General features: G+C 35.4%; 2 protein-coding genes across 4 annotated transcripts; both read left to right on the top strand.

The window, feature by feature from the left end:
* Window positions 1–808: 808 nt before the first annotated feature.
* LOC120348743 (peptide chain release factor 1-like, mitochondrial) lies at window positions 809–12,712 on the top strand. Of its 3 annotated transcripts, none has more exons than XM_039421683.1 (7): window positions 809–1,396; window positions 5,896–5,981; window positions 7,977–8,163; window positions 9,374–9,537; window positions 10,112–10,229; window positions 11,326–11,462; window positions 12,441–12,712. In XM_039421683.1, exons 1-7 carry the CDS (start codon window positions 1,045–1,047, stop codon window positions 12,651–12,653), a joined length of 1,257 nt encoding a protein of 418 aa, XP_039277617.1. In that variant the 5' UTR covers window positions 809–1,044; the 3' UTR covers window positions 12,654–12,712. The 3 variants fall into 3 exon arrangements, with proteins under 3 accessions (XP_039277617.1, XP_039277618.1, XP_039277619.1); XM_039421684.1 differs by lacking the exon at window positions 12,441–12,712 and adding an exon at window positions 11,645–12,071 and having other exon boundaries at window positions 848–1,396; XM_039421685.1 differs by having other exon boundaries at window positions 849–966; window positions 12,441–12,702.
* Window positions 12,713–16,095: 3,383 nt separating this feature from the next.
* Window positions 16,096–27,080, top strand: LOC111062790 (proteasome subunit beta type-2). Its single transcript, XM_039421681.1, is given in 5 exon segments — window positions 16,096–16,368; window positions 18,408–18,601; window positions 20,436–20,516; window positions 20,518–20,599; window positions 26,865–27,080. Coding segments are annotated over 5 exon segments (609 nt in total). The 5' UTR covers window positions 16,096–16,277; the 3' UTR covers window positions 27,026–27,080.

Here is a 27,080-nt window from a genome sequence, read left to right as displayed (position 1 = left end):
TGCCCACTGCAAGCCCATCTTTGCTCGCCTTGGTGTACTGTCTGTCTTCAGCCATTACATCCTCCTGTGCTTGGTGTATGTCAAGAAGATACAGCATACTCTAGCTGCCCGTGATGACATCCACCGCCACAACACCAGGCGCAGTGAGCTGTTGGATATCCCCAGGAGACGCCTCCACCGATCACAGGCCGATCACAGAAGAAAGAAGAAGAAGCAGGCCAGTTACAGGATTTCGGCCCTGAAATTCTACAACAAGCTGCCTAATAGTGTGAAGCAATTGGATGAGGCCGCCTTCAGGAGAACCGTCCGGAAGCTACTGTGTGCAAAGGCATACTACAGTGTGAACGAATTTATGAGTGATAATTTGAATTTTTATTGAGAGCGTGAGCACTGGATCACTGCCATCTGAACTGTTACAGTTTTTTTTTTTCATGTGTTTGTACGTGTTTTGATTTTTTGACGCCATCGATCCCACAATTGTGGGTAATGGATGAAGCTGAAGGTATTAAGGTAAGGTACTTTATAATGACAGTATTTGATTAACTTTGATGTTGCTATCCTCCTCTATAATTTGTCAAAGCAGGTAGTAATATCGTTTTCTAGCTCCGCAACGATGCCGAATCTGTTTTTGACAGTTCAGAAACATTATTAATTAAGGCAGAGAATCGACAACGCTGTTTTCCTATCTTTATCCACTGCGATTACAACGTGAACCTCACTATAGACTTTCCAGCGTGTCTATTCGATAACTGGTCTAAGTTCCCAGATCGAACGCATTGCTACACTAGAATTCAGAAGGCACTGAATCAAATCAAATCAACATAACCCTAAAATTGTTTCAACTATTGATTTATTGAATGAGGCACTTTTCTGTTTATATAGTGCATATCAATATTTAAACATTCTCTATTCATTTTGTTGAATATTTTCCATCCAATTAATTAGCTAGTTTCAGTATGGATAATGGTAAATTCTTTAAATACTAATAGCAAAGTAACTTTTCATGGAAGTTGAAATATTATTGTAAAACCTCAACATCTAAAAATGTGCCTACCACGGTCTCTTCATTATACAAGGAATATTTTGAAATTTTATGACTCAAATAAGACTAATTGCAACCACATACGGAAATATGTAAAAACCAAGCAATTAAGAAACTTATACTTCTTAAAATTACATATACTGCCGATTCGCACTATTTCCAGTGATTCAGTTGAAAACATTATTTTACAAAACCAAGATGCCTTAAAGTTACACTTAGATTCTCTTACCGATAATTATAGAAGTGATAGATCATTCTCAAAAAGTAATTTGCAAGCCTTTAAGAAAAATCAGTTATTGTCTTCAAGAGTTAATATTCTTGACAATTTGGCATCTTTAGAAGAATTGAAATTGGGTGAGTAATAATTCAAAGGAAACTATCTTTAAAGGGTATCATTGGAGGTCGATTCATTTATTCCTAGTTTCAATTTTGATTTCCTTTGAATAGTTGAGGGGCACTTAGTATATGGTCCGTGGAATCCAGCATTAAAGCCGTGTCCACACTGAGCAAATTTTCGGCAAAAATGTCTGTTGAGGGGCACAGGGATAAACATTTTAAAAAGTTTGGACAATCATGGTCTGTCAAACATCAAATTACGGTACGGTTTTTCTAAACATTTTCAGTGTTTGCTGTAGAACTTAGAAAGTTTCAGTGCTTACAAATATTTTGTTTCGTGATGCGTTCACACTGGCCACGGGCAAACATTTGTCAATCATTATGAAATTTGCTCAAACTGTTTCAGCAAACATGTTTGACAAACATTTGTTCAGTGTGGACCCGGCTACATAATATATCTACAGAGTACAGAAGAGGACAAGACGAGTTCAACCTTGTATCACATTGTTGTTGAGTTCAAAGGATTAGCTTATCAAACGTATTCCCTTACAATATCTAAAGAGCTGAGGTTGGAAAAACAACCCATATATTAAATATCATCAAGAAAAACTTTGATTTACTGTTTAGTCTTCAATTATTTTTAATCTTTAAATTGAGACTTTATACTCTTATATTTTTGTTGTGTGGCAGCGAGTCCTAAATTCGACCTTAATCCAAATATCCAAAGTCGTGATCAGGGCCAGGTCTTCCTGGATAGATTGTGTGAATTAAAACATGGCAGCGTCAAAGTCCAGCAAAGCTTTCGCCGAAGAAATCTTCTAACTGGTAGAAGCTCCTTCTAACAAGCCACTTTGACAATGAGCTTCTGAACACATTGACTGGGCGTGCCCTAACCGAGTTCGGCAGGCAGTGGAACAATTGCACCGCCAAAATAGGAAAACTGTCCTTCACTCTTGACAGGCGACAGCGCGGCACATCCAAGTCAACCCCTTTTCGAGTTCCATGTGAGTGCACTTCCTCCCTTCTAGCGAATCTGCAGATGTTTTTCCTGGCGTGTAGGAGCAATGACAGTATGTACATGCCATGTACTGTATGAATGCCCAAGCGTTGGAATATGGGCTGGCAGTGTGCATTATACTCGCTAAACGTCATTACATGAAGTGCCTTCTTCTAGAGCAGGAGTATGTCATTCCAGGAGAATGTCCGCATATCAAGATGCCATAATGTATGTGGCTGGCAAATACAGCATGGTACAGCATCAGCAGGCGTTCAACACTAGTCTTCTCATCTTCCGAAGTAGATAAACCTCTCTTGAGAGTCTAATAAAGGCAGTTATACTGTATTACATGTGTTGGGTAATCTTCAAAGTTAGTAGACCTATGCATTCAAATTCGTTTATTAGGCCTGTATTACACGGTTATAGTTCTATGCCATAGCCTATGCAGATGATATGAAAAGAGATTCATGTCATGTCAGTTTACACGCAAAAACTCCGGCACTCAGAGCGTGCGAGGAGCTTGGTTGTCGGGTTCGGTAACAACAACCAAGCTCCTTGCACGCTGGTGTCAACTAGTCTCCCCGACAGCAAATCCCCTACTGGTTCAGAGGGGACTAGATATCGGGACCGTAGACGACATCCAAGCTCATTGGACGCTCACGACAACCAAGCTCCTTTCTCAGGTGCTCAGTTGACGCCGTCAGTTGATCCCCTCGAACGTGGTTTTAGAAGGAGCTTTACTGACGGGGAGCTTAGTTATCACGTTCCCCTCAGGCGCGCTGATTTTTTAACGCTCGTTAACTGAATGCATTTTCTCTTAAAAGGTACAGACAAGTCACAAGGTATTTAGAATAGAATAGAATAAGTTTTAATGTAACCGCTTCTGAGGTCTTCAGAAGCATTACCTCCGTCACAATGTACAGCAAATGTCACACATACAATACAATAATTGGAAAGATACTATTCTAAAAGAACTACAATATCATGATATATTAATATCATGTCCAAACAAAGAAAGATATTAAAAATATATCTAAATATTCAAATATAAGATATTCTGGTCTTGAAATATAATGCAGTCACACAAATAAAAACGAGCAAACAGAAATGAAAAGTAGCAGTAGTTGATACAGTATTTACTTAATGTAGGTACCTCAACATAATATTAATAATTTTACAAAGTCCTAGCCAGTTCATAGAACTCCTGGAAAGTGTAAATGGGGTTACTGATTAGGAATATCTTCAGCCTCCGCTTGAAAACTAGATTTGGCAAACCTCCAAATTGTTCAGAGAGCATATTAAAAAGCTTCACACCAATGGATAGAAATGTTTTTGCGTGCTAGAATGCTCGTAGCGGCTGGTGATCAAATTATTCCTGCCTCTAGTCTGATGCTCATGGGATACTCCCTGCTCAACAAAACCATTCAAATTCTCCTTCACATAGGTCAGACACTGAAGAACAAAAATAGAGGGAAATTTCAGTATTTCTAATTCTTTGAAGCTCTCTTTGCATTGAGCGCGTTTTGGCAGACCACAAATAAGCCTGATTGCCTTTCTTTGAATACGAAATAGTTTTGAGTTATATGCCTTTGACCCCCACAATACAGCACCATAAGACAGGTGTGACTGAATGTGAGCAAAGTAAACTACCTTTAGAACATCAACACTGACACAAGTCCTTAACTTTCTTAATATAAATATTCCTCTATTAAGCTTTCCAGCGGTTTTATCAATGTGCCTGGACCAACTCAAACAGTTGTCCAGAGTGAATCCCAGAAATTTGGCTTCCTTTTCCGCATCTACCACCAGCAGTCTCCTATTATAAGTGAATCTCAAATCTTTAACCTTGTTGGAGTTCACGCACAGCAAGTTTGAGTTGCACCACCTCTCAATTGACTGAGTCACCTCTTGTGCAGCAGCATTCAGGGAAGCCTCTGTTGGCGTGCTCAGAAACACACAAAGATCATCAGCAAAAAGATAACTCTTAGCTGGAGGGTCAACTATAGTTGGGAGGTCATTAATGTAGATTAGGAATAGTATTGGACCTAATATTGACCCCTGAGGAACCCCATGAGAGACAGGCAAGTACTGAGATTCTGATCCATTGAATGCAACTTTCTGAAAACGATTGCTGAGATATGATTCAATCATCCTTATGGATCTGGACTGAAACCCATAGAATAAGAGTTTATCTAGTAGGAGTTTGTGAGAAACCGTGTCAAAAGCTTTCGACAAATCGAATAACTTAGCCTGAGTGAAGCACTTATTCTCTAAGGAGTCCAAGCAATCCCTATAGAGATCCTCAGCAGCTCTAATTGTATTTCTCCCCACTCTGTACCCAAACTGAGAGTTACTAAAAAGACCATTAATCTCAAAGTAGTTTACTATTTGCATATTCAAAACACTCTCTTGGACACAGAACTTTGGACACAGTGGTGGTTATATTTATCGGCCTGAAGTTATTTAAGTCGGATTTGCAACCTTTTTTATGGACAGTTAAGACTTTACTCAATTTTAAAGTCTGTGGAAAAACACCATCAATAAATTGAACTATTCACTAAATTTATCAAAGGATCTATAATATAATCATAACCCATTTTCATCATTTTTGGACTTATGTGCTATTGCTGGCTTTCATTTTCCCAAGAACACGAATAACATCGTCTTTTTCAATCAATTCAAATTCAAACTTAGAAGAGGGTTTACAGTAACCAGAATTTAAAAAATCAATTGGACTACTTGTTGAATTCCTACTTTCAACCTCAGTAACAACTTTACTAATATTTTTTATGAAGAATTCATTGAACTGGTCTGAACTTAATGGACTATTGTTTTTCACCAACAATGATTTACTAGACTGTTTTTTAATTACATCCCAGATTGCCTTGCTTTTGTTCTTTGATTCAGAAATTATCTTGTCATTCTTATTTCTTCTGATAGTCTCTAGTTTGTCCCTAAACTCTTTTTTGTTTCTCTTATATTGTATTTTTATGTCAATTGCTCTTTCCAGATTTTGTTTCTCGGCTCATGCATGACACTCACCCACTTTGATCATACCCTAAGGATGGGGTGGATCATAAGACACCCCTGTAGTTAGTTTTTATTGTTACATATGTTCTTTGATATATATTTTATGCACATTGTCTATTTTTGTTCATTAGTATTCAGCTCATTCAATAGTCAATATTTGACGTTGTAAAAGCGTAGTATAAAGTAGTATTCAGGTTTTCGGCAATCGTCCAATATTTCACATACTCTTTCCTAGGTTTGGGTTACTGAAACCCACTGCAACAAAATAAAACATGTAAAAGACTATTTTGACAATCTATTATCTAGATTAGTGAGTTGTTATAACTAATAAACATTAGTATGGTGCCGTTTCCACTTCTGGTTTTCTAATTTTCAAGTGCTGTGATCTCTTCTCTGCCTCATGATAAATCCATTTTGTATTACTGTTTGAAGTTATCTAATTTAATTCAACTTTACAACTGTCAATTAACAAAGAATTTGCTCATTTCAGGCATGGAAGATGATAAAGAAATGAAAGCTCAAATAGAATCTGAAAAAACAGAATATATTGAGAAGCTTCAAAGAGTCGACCGTGAGGCAAGTATCAAAATGTTTTATTTCTCTTTTTTCCTTCTTGAACTCTTGACAAATAATATTACTAGTAGTTCTGTGAACAGTAGACCTTGCGCTGTGAACAGTAGACCTTGCTAATAATTTGTTGTAAACAACTATGCTACTATCAAATCTATTACTGCGTTTTGCCTTAAATGCGGAACATAAATATAAACATAAAGAGAAATGCAAAACCGTCGACTTGAATCTTAGACCTCACTTCGCTTGGTCAATGAGGTACCGTATTAAATTTCCAATTATTCGTCGGCCCTTACATGTTTTGTTAATAATTGTGGATGCAATTTGAATATCAAATTTTCAATTTTTTGTATCAGTTCTCACATGTTTTGCTAATAATTGTGGATTCATTTGGAGGCATTAGGCTCCCCTCTTCATCGTATGATTGCGAATTGTCACTGAATTTTGTCAAGGGAATGAGATGTTGGAGAATAAGGTCGAGGTTATTTGTTGCATTGGGTTTTTAAGTGGTCAGCTATTATTGTACGCAAATTCTCAGTCTTTTGTGTTTGGAAGGGCGTGGGAGTGGTAATGAGTTGGCTATGTCATTGTTGAGTCTCTCCTCTCCAATACATCACCCACTCTTCCCCACATTCTCCCATGCAGCCACACTTTTATGTCTGCTAATTATTTTCCTGTTTGCTGGAAAATTGAAAATGTTATGGAGTAGAAATACAGACCCTTTGATCTAGAAACAATTTGTGTTGAGGCTACAACTCTTATTCTATATGTGATCTTATACAGGATGGACCTCGGAAAACGGACGGTTTTGAATCGCGCAGTACTTGGCGGATGGTGGAGGGGGAAACGCGCCATCAACGTCACTCGACTCTCCACCAGCTGCCATTCAGTCGCTATTATGCCGATGTGGTAGAACGATCTACTGGTCTGTATTTCTACTCCATAACATTCTCAATAGTTAGTGCGTATTATTGCTCTTGCATTCTATTGGTTCAGTGCTGTATTCTAAGAGCAGTTTGTTGTTGAATTTGCACTTTGTCGGAAGTATGTTATCAGACTAGAGCAACTAGAGACTATAAAGGTGCAATTCTTTATCTACGACTCGAGACGCGTGCTTAGAGCCACCGCGGCTAGAGCACAACCTAATTTCTAAATTCATCAGATTCGATGATTCATTGGATATGTTATGTTGTATGAACGTTATGGCGGCAGATAAATTAGAAGTGTTGGCTACTGTATATCTTTTGTGAGACACTCGTCTCAAGACACGTGATTCATTTAATTCTATGATTCATTGGATATGAATCGCAAAAGATATATAGTAGCCAGTCTCACCTTCAGAGAGTGTTGAACTTGTACTGGATCACTCTTGGGACAGTTCTGCATTGATAGTGCTGCAACTAATGATTGTTTCAAATTATGTAAACAAATAAATAAATATGGCTAGTGAGTTTGACACAAATGATGCTTTAATATTGTGGACATTGCATAGGTGTGCAGAATCACAACGTATGTATTCTAAATGGCCAGTAGTTGGTTATAATTTTTCTAAACAAATTGATTGATGCAGACCTGTTGGTTAATCGCAGTGACATGGACTGGGGATTTTTGGCTTTGTTTAAGACTCACTAGAATAATTGAATACTTTTCTCAATCCTCAGAGTTCCATCTTTATCAAGTGTGTCTTTTAAGCCATTCTTGCAAGTCTTGCAATGTTTGGTTTGCATCCAATTTGGAGCAAATTGAAATCATTTCAATCAATGTTACTGCAGCAACTGTACAGGTCAAAGTCTAACCAATCTTATGGCGAAATAGGTTATTGATTGTATTTTTGTTTAAGATAACATTCCTTTTAATGTAGAAATGCTGATCATACCATGCAATTAAGATGATGTAATACGTTTCACTTTCTGTGGCTTACATTAGACAAGTTGTATTTTTAGTTATTCCTCATATTTAAAATGTTATTACTTTCGTAATTATTTTCTTGTTATGTTACAGTTGGTAAATTATTTGGTACCAGTGGAACCCTTTGATGAAATCAATGATGTAATAATTGAGATAAGAGCAGGAGTTGGTGGACAAGAAGCCATGCTGTTTGCAAACAATTTACTTGAAATGTATTGTGGCTATGCTTCATACAAAGGCTGGGATCATTACGTGGACGATCTATCAGTCTCGGATTTGGGTAAGGCTGATGTCAATCAAATTTTCATCTAATAAATGTCTTACTCTCATGCATACCCAACTGATTGAAATCCAATTTCTGTCGGATCAGAAACTATCTTATGCCTAAAATTTTAATTTTATTATAAATTATGACATAAACCTTTAAATATTTTATATTCTTGCTGGACGATATAGACTTAAGCTATTGTTTGTGCAGGGGTAATGAGAAAAGATGGAATGATATAAACAACCATGTGCTTTGCGGGACTCATTTGACAGCCGTTAAATGCTTATATAGGTTGATATAATTACACTATCGTGGTCTGCAATCCATTCACTTTGGTGACATTTTCTTGGAAAAAACATTTCACTTCTGAGAAGAAACTTTGTCAGTAATTTCCTCATGGAAAATATCACACATAAAATATATATTTAGGTAATTGAGAATAAAGTAACTACACTACGAGTGGCGAGATTTGTTCACTGGTGATTACAGTATGTTGTTTATTATCAATTTAAAGTTGAAATTTTCCATGAACAATAATATGTTAGTATTTTTCATATGTGAAGTATTTTATTAACAATAATGCAGTGACGTATTTGTCATGTTTGTCTTTTTAATTTGGTATTCCATGACATCTATTAGGCTACTCCTGTACTCAAAAAAATAACTGATTTGTGTTTGCTCAGTTAAGTCAAGAACTTAAATGTAAATCCTACCCCAATCGAGGGTTTAAAATCACGCTGTTTCAAGCTCTGGACTCAACGATCTTTGATAAACCTTTGACTCGAAAAGATATGAGAATCTAATTCAAGTCTTGGACTTATAATTCCATTACTCAGAAAGCAAATTTATAAACTCCAGAGTCTAACGTTATCTCTAACTCGACGTTGAGTCCTCGACTAAGTTAACGCCCTGGCTCGGAAAGCTAATTTTCTGACTCCAGAGTTTCAAGCCGGTTAAAGTGTAGAACTTAGCTAAATCTCAGGCTCGGAAACCGGCCCTTAATAAATTATCTATACTTCCTCTGATAGAAGCATAAAGTGCCCAATAAAATTATTTCTCAATAAATGTATTTTAAATAAGTTTTTCAACTTAGTGCTAACCTAATAAAGTGACAGAACTCAAATACTGCTTAGAAACCATCCTCAACTTACTGCCAATCTGACAAAATTAGGCTGTTGCCAATTTGTAAAGTAGTAAAGTAAGTAATATGCAATAATTTCAGGCGGCATAAGAAGTGGCAGCATATCTGTGAGTGGAGGTGATGCTTTGAAGCACTACTGCTACGAGGCTGGTGTACATCGGGTGCAGCGAGTTCCTCTCACCGAGAAGTACGGCCGCATTCACACCAGCGCCGTGTCTGTTTCTGTCATGGCTCAGCCATCAGAGGTACAATCCAATCATCAATCATTTCTGTATTTCCAGCTCATTGGGTCTTCAGGAATCAAAAAGTTGTAGGCTACTTTATTGTTGTGGGAAAACTAATTTCAGGCTTAATTTTCTTATACACTTCAATACTCCATTAATAGTAGCTGGAACTTGAGCTAACTGTCTCATCCATTTATAATAGAATGTTCCAGTTGTAGAATATTAGTGATAGTCTCCATTGCCGAATCAAAGCATAGCAAAGTATTGACTTGCAAAGTTATGTCCCTCGCCTATTTTATTATAGATCTGGGGAGCGGAGGTGGAGTCTGTTTGTGCAAGCAAAGCAAGCCTGCCGGCTAGTTATTAATATAAGGTAATCACCGTTTCGGAATTCAAGTATCTATTAACTAGTACAGCATTGCTTTTTGTACAATTGGTTCTGTACTCGAATACTTACAATCTTTCCTACAAAATATAACAATAAAATATCATATTACTTTCCAAAATTCTTCATGTCTTGATAAATTTACTAAATGTTGCTCGTTTTTAGATTATATATGCTCTTACTTAATTGTTTGCTTTTGAAATATTCTAGGTAGAAGTGGATCTACATGATAAAGACTTGAAATTTGAAGCGAAACGAGCTTCAGGTCCCGGCGGGCAAAGTGTCAACAAAACCGACAGTGCGGTTAGGATCACTCATTTGCCAACAGGTATCATCAATCAAATCAAATAATTTTATTATTTGTTCTCGAGCATGTACTCATACAAATAGGAGCTGCTATCCTATACATTCTTGATTAACAGAACAAATGATCAAAACACGAATATTACAAAAAATCCTGCTATGATAATATAACAATATTTAAAATTAACAGAAATTACAAAAATAGTTTGAAAAAGAATTCGATAGAAATTTCCAAATATAGCAATAACAAAATTAACCCAAATGTGATATTAGATTAGGAATTTTGTAGCTACATTAATGAGTGAGAATTCTAAGTTATAAATTATTACCAACATTAATATACGAAATTTAATATGTGAGAAACTATAAAAACAAGTAATAAAATGAACAGTAAATTCGTGAATGACTAGAAAAGACTCAAGTATCATACATCAACTTCCAGTAAATTCGAGAATGACTACAAAAGAGTTAAGTATCATTAATCAACTTCCTCTTTTTCTATCTATACCGTTACATGGGTCAAACGTTTCTCCTAATACATGTATAAATGTTTTTTATTAATTTTCTGTTCCTACTAAATGTAGCCAATTATGGATTATAGATCCAGATCTATTACCATATCTATATTTATTGTTCCAATAACAAGTAACTAGCGATCGTGGAATATTTTTATTAATACTCACAAGAGAGTGAAAACAAATTTGCTCAAAGCATTTATTGCTTCCTCTAATCAATTGCATAATGTGAGATGAATGGTTTTAAGATTTCTTCAGATAATTTGATTTGGTTTATTATTAATTAGGCTGAATACGGAGTGTTTGACTGAATGTTTATTGATCTTTGTATACACGAGCGTTTATCATTATTTGCATAGTTATGATCGTTATTTCATAAACTCAGAACCGCACCAAATCCTAGAATGTAAAAACGTCTAAAATCTAAAATAATATATTTATCATATTTTGAAGAGTTTTAAGTCAGAATTTAGTTGTCATACTAATTGTTTACTCGTATTACATTCAAAAACAGTTATTTTTGTGTTGTTCTGAATTATAAACTTGGAAGTATACATTCGCAAATTTACATGATTTTAAATAACATGAATGAAATCATCCAAACAGGTATTGCGGTTGAGTGTCAAACAGAAAGATCACAAATCAAAAACAAATCGTATGCTTTAAAAAAACTGCGAGCTAAGCTTTATCAAATTCAGGTTGATGAACAAATGAAAAACGTTTCAAGGACAAGGAAATTCCAGGTCAGTCAAAGAATTTTCATTACTCTTAATTGGTTGCTCTTAGTGATATTTTTGGTGCTAGTATCACATAATATAGCTTTATTCACATTCTTGAAACTACAAAAGTCTCTCTTATGAGGTATATTTAGATGACAAAAATCCTATATTTTACATTATTTATCTGATTATTTTTCGCATTTCAGATTCAGTGTCTGTCAATAACTTTCGTCCAGCTTTTCCACAAATGTACAACTCGCTTCTCCAATCCTCCACCGGAGAGTGGAGCGTCCCCATCCTCTGGTTCTGTCCTATGGTATCCATTCCGTGCATGTCTTTGCCCATCTGTCAGCTTCCATCCTTGCTACGTGACCGGCCCATCTCCACTTGATTAGATGAGCTTCCCGTTGCAGATAGTTCACTTTAACCATTTAAACGAACATTTTTTAAATCATGTCTTGTCTTGTAGAGGTTCCCTTGATGAAAATTATAACATTTTTGCGTTTCTCACTTACTTCTTGAAATTTCTTCTGTTTTGTTTCTTCTTATCATCTGTCAAGTTCACCGGCCAATGTTTAAGTTTGAGCACTGTACAGTATACAATTTGATGGATAAACACATTTTCTGAGGGCTTTTGTTTTTAATTTATTTTAAAAATCTCCTTTGAATATTGTCTTTAGAATCCAATTCTTTCATCTCCCTACCATCTCTGCTTTATTTTCTTCCCAATTTGATTCTAAGATAGTAGTTGACCCAAATATTTGTATGTATCCACGTAGCCTATCGTCCCATAAGTGACTTCGATCATATACTTCGGCACTTTTCAGTCCTTTATTTAGATTTCAGTCATAATCATACAAATAAGTTGTTAAAAATTTTGAATTTTGTTGTGAATTGGGTTTGTTTTTTATCTTTGTAGGAGAAAAATTTCTCACTTCACTGTAAATATTTTTTAATGCACTTCTATATGAATATCAAAAAGCATTTCTTGTATTTTCACAGATGGGTTCTGGAGATCGATCTGAAAAGATAAGAACGTACAATTACCAACAAGACAGGATCACTGATCACAGGATAGGGTACACAACTCATTGTATTGAAATCTTCCTTTCGGGCTCGGATGCTTTTGACAAAATGATTAATGAGCTGAGAAATGAAGCAAAGAAAGAAAGAATAGTCGAATTTATTGATTCCTTGAAGAAGCAGAATTCTTAGTTTCCTCTTGTTATAGTAAAAGTAATGTTAATAAATTATACCATTAAAACCTTGTAATATTTATCCATTATTCCCAAAGAATTTATTGCAAAAAATTGAGATGTCCGCATTTTATCGCCTACCATTGTCTTCTCTACAGATCTGCTCTTTCAACTATAATAAACTGTGGGGTCTAAACGGAAAGATTGAGTTTGAAAGAGATTGGATCTTAAGGTTACCATTCAAGTATTTGTATATAACTAAATTGTACTAACCTATAGTTTATCTGTGGCTTAAAGCATAGAGCTGACCCTCAGCAGTCCATAGGAGAAACATCAAGTAAGTTCCTGGGCGTCTACATAGACCAAAGGTTAACATGGGAGCCTCATTGTAGAAATCTTTGTGACAAGCTCTCAAAGTCTATCTACCTCATAAGATGTTTCAAGAGTCAACTGTCGAATGATTATTTGCGTATGGCATATTTCAGTTTGTTGCACAGTCTTCTGTGATATGGTATCCTACACTGGGGTGGAAGTAGTCATATTTCTGGTGTTCTCCTTCTCCAGAAAAAAGCTGTGAGGATAATAGTGGGGGCCACTTTCAGGGAACATTGCAAACCGTTATTTGTTTCTCTTGGAATATTATCGGTTTACAACCAATATATTTATGTTTTTGCCTTGTATATGCATGAAAATAAGTGTAAAATGAACACAAGAGGTATGGTTCATTCATACAACACCCGCCAAAGACTACAACTTGATACCCAACGTACAAGATTAACCAAAGTACAGAAGTCCCATCACGTCTAAAATAGGTCTACAACAGTTTGCCAGTCAATAAAAAATTATCCAGTCTCTTTGTTCGGCGAGTTACTGTTCGATCCCTTCTATTCTTTGGAGGAGTTTTACACACATACTTCATAATAAATTGAGTGTTATGAATATTCTATTGACGTTGCTGATGACTGTATGGTCCGATAGCAAAAGAATTAAATCTATCTATCTATCTTTATATCAATATTGTTTGTCGAACTGGAGAAGTTTGTTAGGGACTTGGATGAGGTTTGAAGTCACTGCACAGAGCTACAGCTAGGCATTCTGTCAACTAGGTAATTGAAAAAGTTATTCAGAAGATTCAATTCTTGATAATCTCTTGCAGAATAGATGTTGTCAAGAGTTGAATGAAATGCATCAAATTTATATGAGATTGGTAGATCAAGTGTTGCTCCTAGTAGACCTCACTTAGTCGTAGTGTGGGCGGGCCAAGGAAGGAAGGGTTGTTATCTTCTCTTTTTCATCCGTTCCTGTGAAATCCCTTTTCTTGATGGAATCTCCTCCAGGCATGGGATATTTTCTTGACGTTAATCGGCTACTTTAAGGGCCGGTTTCCGAGCTTGTTTAAACGCGGTTGAATCTTAGATGAAAGTAGTAGTAATAATAAATGCTAGGATTATGATTTCTCTACTATTATTATTAGGACCGGTTTCCGAGATCCGGATTTAAGTTCTAGACTTTAAACAGCTGGAGTCAGAAAATTGGCTTTCCGAAACGGGGCGTAGTCACAGTTTTAATGATAATCTTCATTTTCTCATTTCTATAATTGGAAACGTTTTTCCTTGATGTAATGAAAAATTCGTAAATAATTAAAACTAGCTGAAACTTTACAATATTTTCTCTTTATTTTATGTTGTGTTGAATTTTCTAGTTTTTCGAAATTTGAAAAAAACCAACGTGGACTTTGACTTCGCCCAGTTTTGGAAAGCCAATTTTCTGACTCCAGCTGTTTAAAGTCTAGAACTTAGCTTAATCCCGAGCTCGGAAACCGGCCCTAATTGACCGAGTGAAGTGAGGTCTAAGATTCAAAAGTCGACGGTTTGGCATTTCTCTTAATGTTTATATGTTGCGCATTTACGGCGAAACGCGGTAATAGATTTTCATGAAATTTGACAGGTATATGTTTCTTTTTAAATTGCGCGTCAACGTATATACTAGGTTTTTATAAATTTTGCATTTCAAGGATAATATAAAAGGGAAAAGGAGCATCCTTCATATGCCAATATTGGAGTAAAAATCAGCCTATAGAATTATTCATTATAAATCAGCTGTCTAGTGGACTATAATACTACCCGTTCAAAAACATCGAACATCTTGAGAATGTATCTTTCCATCAACGTTAAAAGACAGTTGACTATAATACTACCCGTTCAAAAACATCGAAACATCTTGGGAATTTATCTTTCCATCACGGTATTAAGATGAAAATTCTTCTTCTATTTACCGTGCTTTCCATCAACGTTGTAGACAGTTGCAGCCAGACCTGATAACTGCGCTCACACTCACATTCCGGGACGACACGTCACGGTACTATAGGACAGAAAGCTCTGTGCTTATTTAGGATTTTTTTCTAGACATTTTAAATTGATAAATTATTTATTAATTTTTTTTGAGAAAACAACAACAAGTCAATGTAACTTACTGAGCGCGAGGTCTACTGTTCACAGAATTACTAGTAATAATAGGAGAGAACTCATCATCCTGGCGTTTATTACTACTACTACTTTCATCTAAGATTCAACCGCGTTCAATCACGTTCAATTCGTTTCTTGTCAGCATACCAATTTGTAGTTTATGCGGCCGGCGTTTAAGTTTAAAAGCGTTTACTCTAGATGCAGTTTGAACCAAGCATCTAATTGAATTTACTTGAAAAAAGTTGTACGTTTTTAAGAGCTTTTTGGTTATTGAAGAAATAAAAACTATAGTGAGGTCTACGTTATAATGGCGGTGTTTGATTGGCAATGGTATTGCTGTCCTTGTCTGTCATTCAACAAAGCAGATACAGTAAGGTCCACGTTATAATGACAGTATTTGATCAACTTCGGTTTTGCTATCCTTGTCTATCATTCGACAAAGCCGGTGGTACTATCCTTTTCTAGGTCCACTCCGATGACAATTATGTTTTCGACAGTGTAGAAAAATAATTAATTGATGCAGAGAATCAGCATCACTATTCTTCTATCTTTTTCCACTGCCATTATAACGTGGACTACACTATAGCGCTATCTCTTTTTCGCTTTGCTCTGTTGCCAGATCGTCTTTCAACAATGTAGAATTGATAATTAATTAACGAAATTATATATCTTAATTATCTTTCTCCACTGCCATTATAACGTGAACCTCACTATATATCATGTTGTGGGTATGATTTCGAACACATTAAGGTTGGGCAATTTCTACGACGTAGAATGGTCTTTTCTAAAAAGAGTTTCTTCAAACAGGTTGCGTTGAAAAATTCTATTCATAATAAATCTCAGAATGAAATAACAACTTGCTACTGCAGTTTGAAATGAAACAAGTTATTAATGAACACATCATTTATAACAATTAAAAAAATGGAATTAATCAATTTCTGTATTCATTGGTGAAAAGACAAAATTATCTTAGCAGTGGTATTTGACTATTTGCGTGTGTGTGTACGCGTGCGAGTATTTTGTTTGTTGTGCTAGTACTAGTACTGTGTGAATGAATTGGCAATAATTTGAAGAAACATTTTTCTCTCATAGAATAGCAAATCATTTTGTGAAAATTATTCACATTTTAAGAACTTTCTGTCTGATAGTTTTTATTTTGTTATTGTTACTTGAAAAACATGGAAACCTTACTTGGGATAAGATGTAATGATTTTGTTATGCTTGCCTCTGATATGTCGTGTGGAGAAAGCATTTTTGTTGTAAAACAAGGTATGTAATGCATAGTTTTCTATTGATTTATCTATAAATACACTCCTTCCAAATAGGATGTTACAATGTATTTGAACGCAAAGCTTTTTTCTTTAGCCTACTTTCTAGTTAGCCGGATTCAGTTGCAGGTTATAGGTTATGTGAAAACATGAATAAGCAATAAATTAAAAATATATTTTTATTCTGGCAAATTTATTTTTATCATCTATACTCATATGTTAACTACATTAAGAGATTTCACTTGATCTTAGTTGACTCTTGAAACTATTCAGCAAGGTGTCATTTTCTGGTGCGGTTAATATACCCTTGACAGTTCCGGCCTTTTGATACTAAGGGCGTCGTTAGTGGACGCCGCTTTATATTGATTATATGCTCCCGTGTGTAGGATGATATAAATCGGAAAACTATAAGTGATCCTGTCCCGTACAGGTGATATTCTATGTTCCTTTTTTCTTTTGCACAACACGGTTTTATAATAAAAGTTCGAAGTCTAAGATCTAGGTTTAAAGCTATTTCAGAAATGAGTAAGTTATATCGTTGAAGCTCTTGAGGAGATGGATCTTTTGCATCTGGTTCTTGCTAATCTGAGCAAGGTTTATGATTGTGTACTTAATGGAAGCTTGCCAGCTCTATTTGGCTGAAGGAATCATTGTAGGTGCTCTCTCACAGCCTATAGTTGAACAGTCTGGCTTGCGGGTTCCGAGAGTTTTTGATATCATGATATTGCTTTAAAAAACAAATTCAAGATCTAGCTGGAAAGAAATCCATTCTACTCAGTAAATGAATGTACTCAGGGACAGTTTAGTTTGGCCTGCCATCTTGCTTTTTTGACACAAACTATACTGTACAATGGTCATGGATGTAGAAGGATCAGTTAAAGGAATTATGCTTCAGTACATGAAACGAGGTTTTTAATATTCCTATTTAGCTATGAAACACCAATTTTTAAAATGTTCATGTAAAGTTGAGACTTTGTAGTTTTCTTAAAGAAATTAGGGTATTTTTTCTTATTCAATAAAAATGGTTCGATACGATATCCATAATAATTCTTGTACTACAAAATTTCGTATGAGGAGGAGACTTTAAGGCACTACTACTCCTCCAGAATTAATTGTAGTCGCGAGTACCAATTTTCCAGACCAAAAGTCACATAGTGCTAGGTCTGATGAGTAGGGTGGATGTTCTAACACCGGGATGCTGAACTTGGTCAGGAACCGCTCAACAGATAACGCGGAATGAGCTGGCGCATTGTCTTTGTGCAAAATCCATCATTTGTTTTTCCACATTTCGAGTTGTTTTCTTCTTTCTCCTTCACGTATTTTATCAAGTACCTTATGGTAGTAATGTTGATCAATTGTTTGATCAATTGAAGGTAAACAATCCCATAAATATCGAAATAACAATCATCATTGCTTTGAATTTTTATGCTAACCGTTTTTCCGGCAATACAAAATAACACTAACGTGAATGACGGTTATGACTCAACGAAGTTGTTTACAGAAACGAGACTAACTGCATTCTGAAGAGGAAGTCTCAAACTAAATAGATGTTGGTTAGCGCATGCGCACTCGTTCCACTGCATTATCAGTCCCGTTATTTAATAGGCACACCTCGTATTAACGATAACACGTTGAAATTTATTGAAAAAGTATTAGTTCTACATTTTATACCCTATAAGTTGATAAGAATAAGCCTATAATTTTATTTTACAATTTCTAACAAGTCAAGTAGAAACGTTCAAAATACATGTACTCTCGTCTGAAGAGCCTCACTCATCTTGACAATATTATCAACATGTATATTGTCCACTTCGACCTGCATCACACCCAATATATTGACTGAATCAGTCAGTGCATTCAATTATATCTTCTCCTATTTGAAATTGAGGGAAAGTAGCGGCACACGAGAAGAGTTTTTGCAGAGTTTATTGAGATTTTGTGGGCATCATCGAAAATAAAAAGAAATTCGACACTCATTTGCCCAACTTTTTTTCTGATCCATCAAATTGTTGCTTCACTGACTTTTTCATTTTATTTCAGATGAGAGCAAAATATTCCAGCTCTCTGATAAAATTGCCATGGGAATCGTTGGCGAACATGGAGACACTGTTCAATTTGCAGAGTACATCTCCAAAAATATTCAGCTGTATAAAATGAAGAATGGCTATCCACTTTCTCCAAGAGCAGCGGCAAACTTCACTACTAAAAACCTTGCTGATAGTTTGAGAAGCTCGGTAAATATTTGTTGATCTCCAATTCAATTAGTTGTATGTAGTAACTTTCTAGATGTTCGGGATCATCTTTGGTGTGACTAAGGAAAATGGCTTACGCAGATCACTAGTTGAAATGAGCATTATTATTTGTGACTACACATAATTTATGTTACAAGTATTTGCTACTCTTTCCAGCTTTTATTCTGCTATTCCGCTACCCATTAGCACCAACAGTAAGGGCCGGTTTCCGAGCTCAGGATTCAGCTAAGTCCTAGACTTTAAAAAACAGCTGGAGTCGGAAAATTGGCTTTCCGAAACGGGGCGTAGTCGCAGTCCTCGTTTAAATTAAATTTCGAAAAACTAGAAAATTGAACACAAAATTAAATTAAAGAGAAAATCGTGTAAAGTTTCAGCTATTTTGAATTATTAATTTCGTCCAGGAAAAACATTTCCAATTATAGAAATGAGGAAATGAAGATTATCATGAAAACTGTGACTACGCCCCGTTTCGGAAAGCCAGCTTTCTGACTCCGGCTGTTTAAAGACTAGAGCTTAGCTAAATCCCGAGCTCGGAAACCGGCCCTAAGACATGTTATTGATTTGGACTGTCGTATAAATTAGAATTGGAACTGTTTTGGGCTTTAGCCTGTGGTACTTTTCTGGAAGTTTTGTTGTGTTAAATTATTGAATAAATAAAATAAAGACCCACTAGTCCATTTGCACCAAAAGAGTTGAAACTGCGTCTAGCCTATCAATGGTTTAAAACCCGAGTATTATAATTTCATCTGAAAACCCTGTACGCCCTTGGATCTGAGTTGAAAGCAAATGCCCAAATTTGCCCTTACTTAGATGCTAAATATTAGACTAGATGATTTTTAAATGTTCACGCCTGTGTGCTTTGAGCTTGAGTACTTTAGATAGTAGGTGGAGGAAAACCAGAGGCGAGGCGTCCGGACATCTCTGGATTCGCCGATGACTGGACAGAAATTGAAATGTAATGTGTTTATGATTAAATTAAAAATATTTAAAATAAATACAAAAAAGGTGAAGAAACCAAAAGCGCGCCAAGTTTGAATAAAGTAGACTACTGCATCATCAGTCCCATCCGTTCAATGTGATTCTGAAAAATATGCGATTCTAGTAGTAATGCTATTTAGCATTGTTTACCACCACTCTTCTGCATCATCACTCTCCCTCTCCCCGTAAACGATGGTGGAGTAAACGGTCAAAGACATCGCTATTTTCTGCGATTCCAGTGTTACAAACCGTACGATCATTATTTTTTTCCAATTTGTTATTGATAATTATTATTTCTTCTATGTTTGGTTTTGAAGCACCTACATTTAAAAATCTACTTTGTGAAAATAATTAAGAACTGAAAATTTGGTGAAGTGGACAACTACAAGACTTAATCTATTTCGGACTATGTGTAACCTTATCTAAATGTGGGAGATGAATAGCACAAGGTTACCTTATTTTTTCTCTCCCGGTCATTTTTGATGTTGTACTTGTTTTATGAATCAAAGAATAGAGAATTCCATTTCAATTTTTTTAATTAATTTTAATTATTGAGGGCCAGTTTCCGAGATTGAGATTCAGCCAAGTTCTAGACTTTTCAACTCTAGGATTTTGAATAGTAAACTTATATTTTACTAGATGTCATTTTGATCGATAAATAATCGTCTAAAATTAAATATTATTATCTTTCAACTGAATTGTTCCTGGATATGACTGAGCCAAAAAGTCACGTCCCCCCCCCCCTGAGGAAAACACATGTCATATATACAATCTGCTTGAATAGCTATTCAAATGATAATATATATTGAAGTAAGATGTTGTTTTTATATTTTTTCAGAGTCCATACCATGTTAACATGTTAATTGGTGGCTATGATAAAGTTGATGGTCCCCAACTCTTCTACATTGATTATCTGGGCATCTTTCGCTGAGGTACCTTTCTCCGTCCATGGCTATGGTGGCATGGTAACCTTGGGTCTCTTGGATAGATACTACAAAGAAGGTGCGATATTCTAATAAGAATAAGAATAATTTTATTCCTTCAATGCATAACAATTCTATCGGAAACGTCGATTTCATAATAATAACGTACATAACTTCAGGTTTCAATTTTACAATAGTAAAATGTACATAATAATAATAATAATAATAATAATAATAATAATAATAATAATACATCTATACAAGGTATATTTCAATAGAATAAAGAAGATACATCAAATGGGATAAAGTCATATAACATAATAGAATATAGTCATTAAATGATAAAATAAACATCAAAATCATAACAATACAAATATTGAGAACATTTATACTTAAAGATATATTCTTCCCTGCTTCAATTAAAATAGTTGTCAAATGGTAGATTAAAGAAATCTGAAAGTGAGTACAATGGATTTTCCAATAGGAGGCGCTCTATGTTCTGTTTATAAGTTTTAGTTGGTAGGTTCCTTGCTAGTATGTCTATTCATCTAGTCTAGATTGAATAGGATAGCAACCATCCCGAATCATATATCATTGAAATTATTCAATAAATTGCCCATACTAGCCAGGAAACTTATAAACAGAACATAGAGCGCCTCCTATTGGAAAATCCATTGTAATCACTTTCAGATTTCTTTAATCTACCATTTGACAACTATTTTCATTGAAGCAGGGAAGAATATATCAAGGGTTTAGTCTTGTGGGGCTGCGCCCCAGAGGTTCAAAAAGTAGTCTTGCTCCAGAAGAAGGCTTTAAGAATTATATGTGATGTTGCTTATCTGGAACATTGCAAGCCTCTATTTATAAAACAGAAAATCATGACAGTTTACAGCATGGTCGCTTTCAAACTTCTACAAATAAAAGAGAATTTAGGCTCATATAGCTGCAGAACCGAAATTTACAGTCATAACACTAGGAACAAATCAAAAATAGATGTACCATAATTATACAGTACATATACTTAGTATATGGTACATCTATTTTTGATTTGTTCCTAGTGTTATGACTGTAAATGTCGGTTCTGCAGCTATATGAGCCTAAATTCTCTTTTATTTGTAGAAGTTTGAAAGCGACCATGCTGTAAACTGTCATGATTTTCTGTTTTATAAATAGAGGCTTGCAATGTTCCAGATAAGCAACATCACATATAATTCTTAAAGCCTTCTTCTGGAGCAAGACTACTTTTTGAACCTCTGGGGCGCAGCCCCACAAGACTAAACCCTTGATATATTCTTCCCTGCTTCAATGAAAATAGTTGTCAAATGGTAGATTAAAGAAATCTGAAAGTGATTACAATGGATTTTCCAATAGGAGGCGCTCTATGTTCTGTTTATAAGTTTTAGCTGGAAGGTTCCTGGCTAGTATGGGCAATTTATTGAATAATTTCAATGATATATGATTCGGGATGGTTGCTATCCTATTCAATCTAGACTAGATGAATAGACATACTAGCAAGGAACCTACCAACTAAAACTAGACAGACTAAACAGACTAGACCATACATATAAGTGCTTTGGAAAAAGGCGAAGTAGCACATTCTCAAATAATTGGAAGGCACACAGTCCTTGAGACTACGAAGGAGATATATAACCCTACTTCATTTTGAGCAGACACTTTTAATTTGGGGTATCCATGTGAGCTTCTGGTCCAGTGTTATGCCCAGAATCTTTGCACTTTCTGCTTCATCACTGATCTTCTCAGTCCAAGCACCAGTGTTTGCGTCTTGGCATTATTCAAAAATAGGCGGTTCGCTCTAAACCAAGCTGAAGCCTTACCCTAACTGCTGGACATTTTTTGTTGTAGAGCACTCAGATCAACATAGTTGGTAACCAGTGATGAATCATCAGCATAGCAAACAACTTTAGATGCAATATTTAATTCTATATCATTCATCATCACTAGAAATAATATTGGCCCAAGAATGGATCCTTGAGGTACTCCGTGTGGTACTTTAAGTGGATCAGAAAGACTTGAGTTTATACACACTGTCTGTGTACGACCCTCTAAATAGGATTCAAATAATTTTAAAGCTCTATCACGGACACCCAAAAATTGTAATTTTTTTAGTAGAATACTGGGATCAACGACATCAAATCCTTTACTCAGATCGAATAGAATTAATCCTGTGTATTTCTTCCTATTGAAGCCATCCTCGACCACGGTTACAACTGACTGCACGGCTTCGATTGTTGACTTCCCCATCCTAAAACCATACTGGGAGTCTGCAAACAAGCTGTTCAATTCTAGGAAATCGTACAATTGAGTTGCAATAATATATTCAAAGATTTTTCCAAAGATTGGTGGGATAGGAATTGGTCTGAAGTTATCTGGTGAATTCCTGTCACCCTTTTTGTGAATCGGGATAGTTCTTGAATGTTTTAGTAAAGATGGAAAAACTGCTGATTTTATACAGGCATTTAAAACTGAGGTAAGTGGCTGTAAGATGGGTTCTATTACTTGTTTAATAAGTGAGAATATATATCTTTGGTACTGGACGACTTCATCCTGGAAACTATTTCAAGGACTTGAATATAGGTTACTTCTTTTATTTCAAAAACTACCTGCGTTGACGCCGTTTGAATATAATGGAGTTTGGCGCTGAGTAGTTAGTTTCCAATCTTCCCCATCTACTGGCGCACTCTAGTGCATAATTGTTTGTTTGGTTTGTAGTTTTCGAATACCAGTCTGCTTGCATAACTGCCTCCGTTGACAGGACAGTTCGACTCATTCGTTGTATTTGTATTTCTATCGGAAATTATTAATTGTAATTCCGTGTCTCCGATCGTAGGGAGTAATAATTGATTTTAAAGTACATGTGAGAATTTGAGTATTTTTTATATTACAACTCTCTGCAATACCTGGCTACATCATAAATCATCAGAGGTCAAGTGATTTATTTACATTTCTCTATTCCTTAATTCTCTCCTTTATCTTTTTACCACCCAAACCTATAGGTAAAAATCACTCTGACTTACAGCGTAGATCATCAGCCGGGGTAAGTTTTAATAATAGAGATTTTCATTGCATCATGAATGAATTCATTAGTATTTTTCTGCCAGAATATATTGAATATTAAATCGATTAAAATTACAGTCCACTTAATCAGAAATTTGTATAACTATTGTTGGTCCTAACCGGCCCGTGATGTTTATTGGCCTAAATTGTACTCAAATTCTCATATATGCATTTGTAGTTTGTTTGTATTGTTCGTATTGTAGTCGACAGGCTCTAGAGCGTAGAGCAGACACGCTAAACTTTGTTGTGTACAGATAAGTTGTTTGTTCATCACTATCTTATTGTTTGTGATAACAAAGTTATTCAAAATGAATACACAAGGAGAATTAGATCCTAAAACTATTCCTGCAATGTTGAAAATTCATAGGGCGAAGTTAGAACAATTATATCAGAGAATACACCGTACATTTGATTTGTGTAAAAATGTATCTGATCAGAAAACAGCTCAATATGTTTTAACTTTGGCTAGATTGATTACAGCAACAGTCGTGGATTATGATAGTATTGAATTTAAGATTAATGAGTTAGAAATGAGTGTAGACCCAGAATATGTCCCTAAATTCAATGACTCGCATTTAGATATGATTGCATTTATCGTTAAAACAGTCGAAAAATAAAAAAACAATCAGAAACTAAGCAAGCAGATTTGCTGACAGTTTCAGCATGTAGTGTAACTAATGAACAACAATTATTACCGAAAATTCGATTGCCAAATTTTAGTGGACGTCAAGCTGAACGGTTTACGTTTTTTGAATTATTCAAATCATTAGTCCATGACAATACCACTTTATCAGATTAACATAAGGTCCAGTATTTAGTTTCAAAGCTTACTCATGAGGCCGCAAATATTTGTAAACATCTTCCACCTATAGCCACTAATTACAAAATTATTTGGGATGCATTGCTTAGCCATTATAATGACCCTAGATCTCAGATAGATTCTTATTTAGATGAAATATTTCAGTTCAAAAGTTTGAAGGTTGAATCTAGGGCGGGCTTGATATTAGATAGATTTTGTTATTCTATTACAGCTTTGAAGCGGGTAAAAAATGAGGGTTTGGAGGATTGTATTTTTTTGTAGCAGGGATTGAAAGTGTTAGATCCAACATCTCGTAGAGAGTTTGAGATTTGTTGTCTCTGATAAGTACCTCTTACTTACAAACATTTTGTACACTTCGTTGAAAGACAGTTCAAGTCATTGCCATGTGATAAAAATAATAAATTCGAATCATCAAGTGGTGTGAAGCCAGTCAAGAACTTGTCAAATTCCTAGATTTTGGCTGTTCAATCAGAGATGACTTCGACTGGTAATGTTCGTGAAAAGTCAAATTGTTTGAAGTGTAATCAAGGTACTCATAGCTTACTTGATTGTCGTTCTTTTTTGAAATTGTCACTATGGGAACGGTTCCGTTTTGTCAAAGACAAATCATGTTGTTTCAAGTGTGCTTGACAGTCATTCTGTTCGTGAAGGTACTAGTATAGTGCGTTGTAACCAGTGTGAAAAGCCGCATCTTTCCTTATTGCATTTCGATTTTAATAAAAAATCGTCTCAGGGTGATGTGAATAATGTAAACAAGGAAGTGGTCAACTGTTCGACCAAGGTCAATGACAGTAAGAATGCTGAATCAACTGTGTTGAGTGTTGTTGTCTACTGTAGTGGCTACTGTTTCGAGTAGACAGGGAAAGCAAGGTAGGGTTAGATTGCTGCTAGATTCTGGGAGTCAGTGTAACTTTCTTACTACAAAGGCTTGTAAACGACTTAATTAGCCGATAACACGTCTGGCGACAGCAGTTAATTGTTTCGGCGGAGGGTTGAGAGCGGTGCGGGATGAAACGGCCTTTATGCTTTCCTCTCTTTCAGAGCCAGCTGTTTCTTTTTCTATACAAGCTTTGGTCGTAAATCATATTGTCGATAACTCATAAATCATAAATCATATTCTCGAAGAGTAGACTAAATTGTCATATTTGAAGGGTCTTGATCTTGCTGATATGCAATATTATTTACCTAGAATTGGATGATTATTGGTCTCAGGTTTTGTAGGGGTAAATTTATATTTGTTAGGTTCCCTGCAGGGGGTTCAAAGTTCATCATCATCAAGCTCGAAAAGGTGTATTCTTATAGTGATTCTCTTGCACTGTTAATTAGGTTAGAAACAGAAGTCTATTACTGAAGCCGTCAATAACTTTTCTGAACTATTTATCATTTTTTGATGAAGAACTATCGAAAATACGAAAAATAATATACACAACACTAGAGCAACCATTTGAGGGAGCCAGTGATACCAACTCTCCATCTAGGAAGTAGATTATATAATTTATAATACATTTTTGATTATAATACATTTTTCATAGATTCAATTAAGCTAGTCATCAAATCAAATGTCAACAATTATAAGAGATAACTTGGCATACTCTTCAAAGATGTAATGACTGTTTTCCTGTTAGGAAACACTATTTTTAAAACTAACAAATTCGGATGTCATTCATATGTGCGATATCTGAAATGTGCGAGTATTTCAACATTTGTTATATGCGTTTAATATCTACAATTATCAAGCTCGCTTCGTTTGCCTTATCCGTGTCTAGCCAAGGGGCTCCGGCCCCCTTGACCTCTAGTTGGAACATCCAGTAATAAGATCAGCAGCATTTTTCATTTGAGCCTGCATCCTTCCGTTAAAAAGTCAAAAAAGACTTTCATCGCTCAATTCAATCACCAGTTTTATTTGAATTATGTAGCGCAGGGTTGCAAAAAACCTTACTTTTCAGAACTAATATATATTCAGTTATTTCTCAATTAGAGACTTGGTTAAGATACTAAGAGAACTATTGCATTTCAGTCTGATAGTACTTTGGAACAGGAATGATATGGAGAATTTGACAAACACCCATATCTAACCCCCTCAAATTCATTCAAAGTATGAATTTACTTGAAAAATGTAGTTAGGTTAGGTCAGTTTAGTTTTCAAAATGCATTGAAAATTCGATGAAAAACTTGAAAAAAGAAACCCTCTAATTTAGCACCACCATTACTTCAGATAAACCTGTGTACACTATAGTGTTTAGATTTTAAGGTTAATTTGTTCTCGAAAACCCTGGAAGGATTTACTCAAAACCCCAAAAAGTATTAAATGGTCCTGTGTACATTTGAACTATTGTGTCTATAGAAAAACGCCAATTTTGAGTGTAATCTTTGGCGAAATATTGGAGTTCTCTCAACATAAGATATTCTTCAGGTGATCCTTATTTATTTATATCTATTGATTTTTCAGATATGACTGAAGAGGAGTGTTATGAAGTCATGAAGAAGTGTGTTCGTGAGATCCACAAAAGATTAATTCTCAATCTGCCAAACTTCCAGGTGGAAGTTATCAACAAAGATGGTGTTAAATCCCTTCCCAGAATAACTGTCGAAAACGTGGGAGTGAATTAAATAATTTTCATGTATTGCTTAACAATTATTTGATTAAACTTAATTGATTTATAAA

The sequence above is a fragment of the Nilaparvata lugens genome, chromosome 2 (genome assembly GCF_014356525.2).
Source record: "Nilaparvata lugens isolate BPH chromosome 2, ASM1435652v1, whole genome shotgun sequence".
Taxonomy (NCBI): domain Eukaryota; kingdom Metazoa; phylum Arthropoda; class Insecta; order Hemiptera; family Delphacidae; genus Nilaparvata; species Nilaparvata lugens.
Note: the sequence above shows the minus strand (reverse complement) of the source record. Positions and strands in the feature narration are given on the sequence as shown.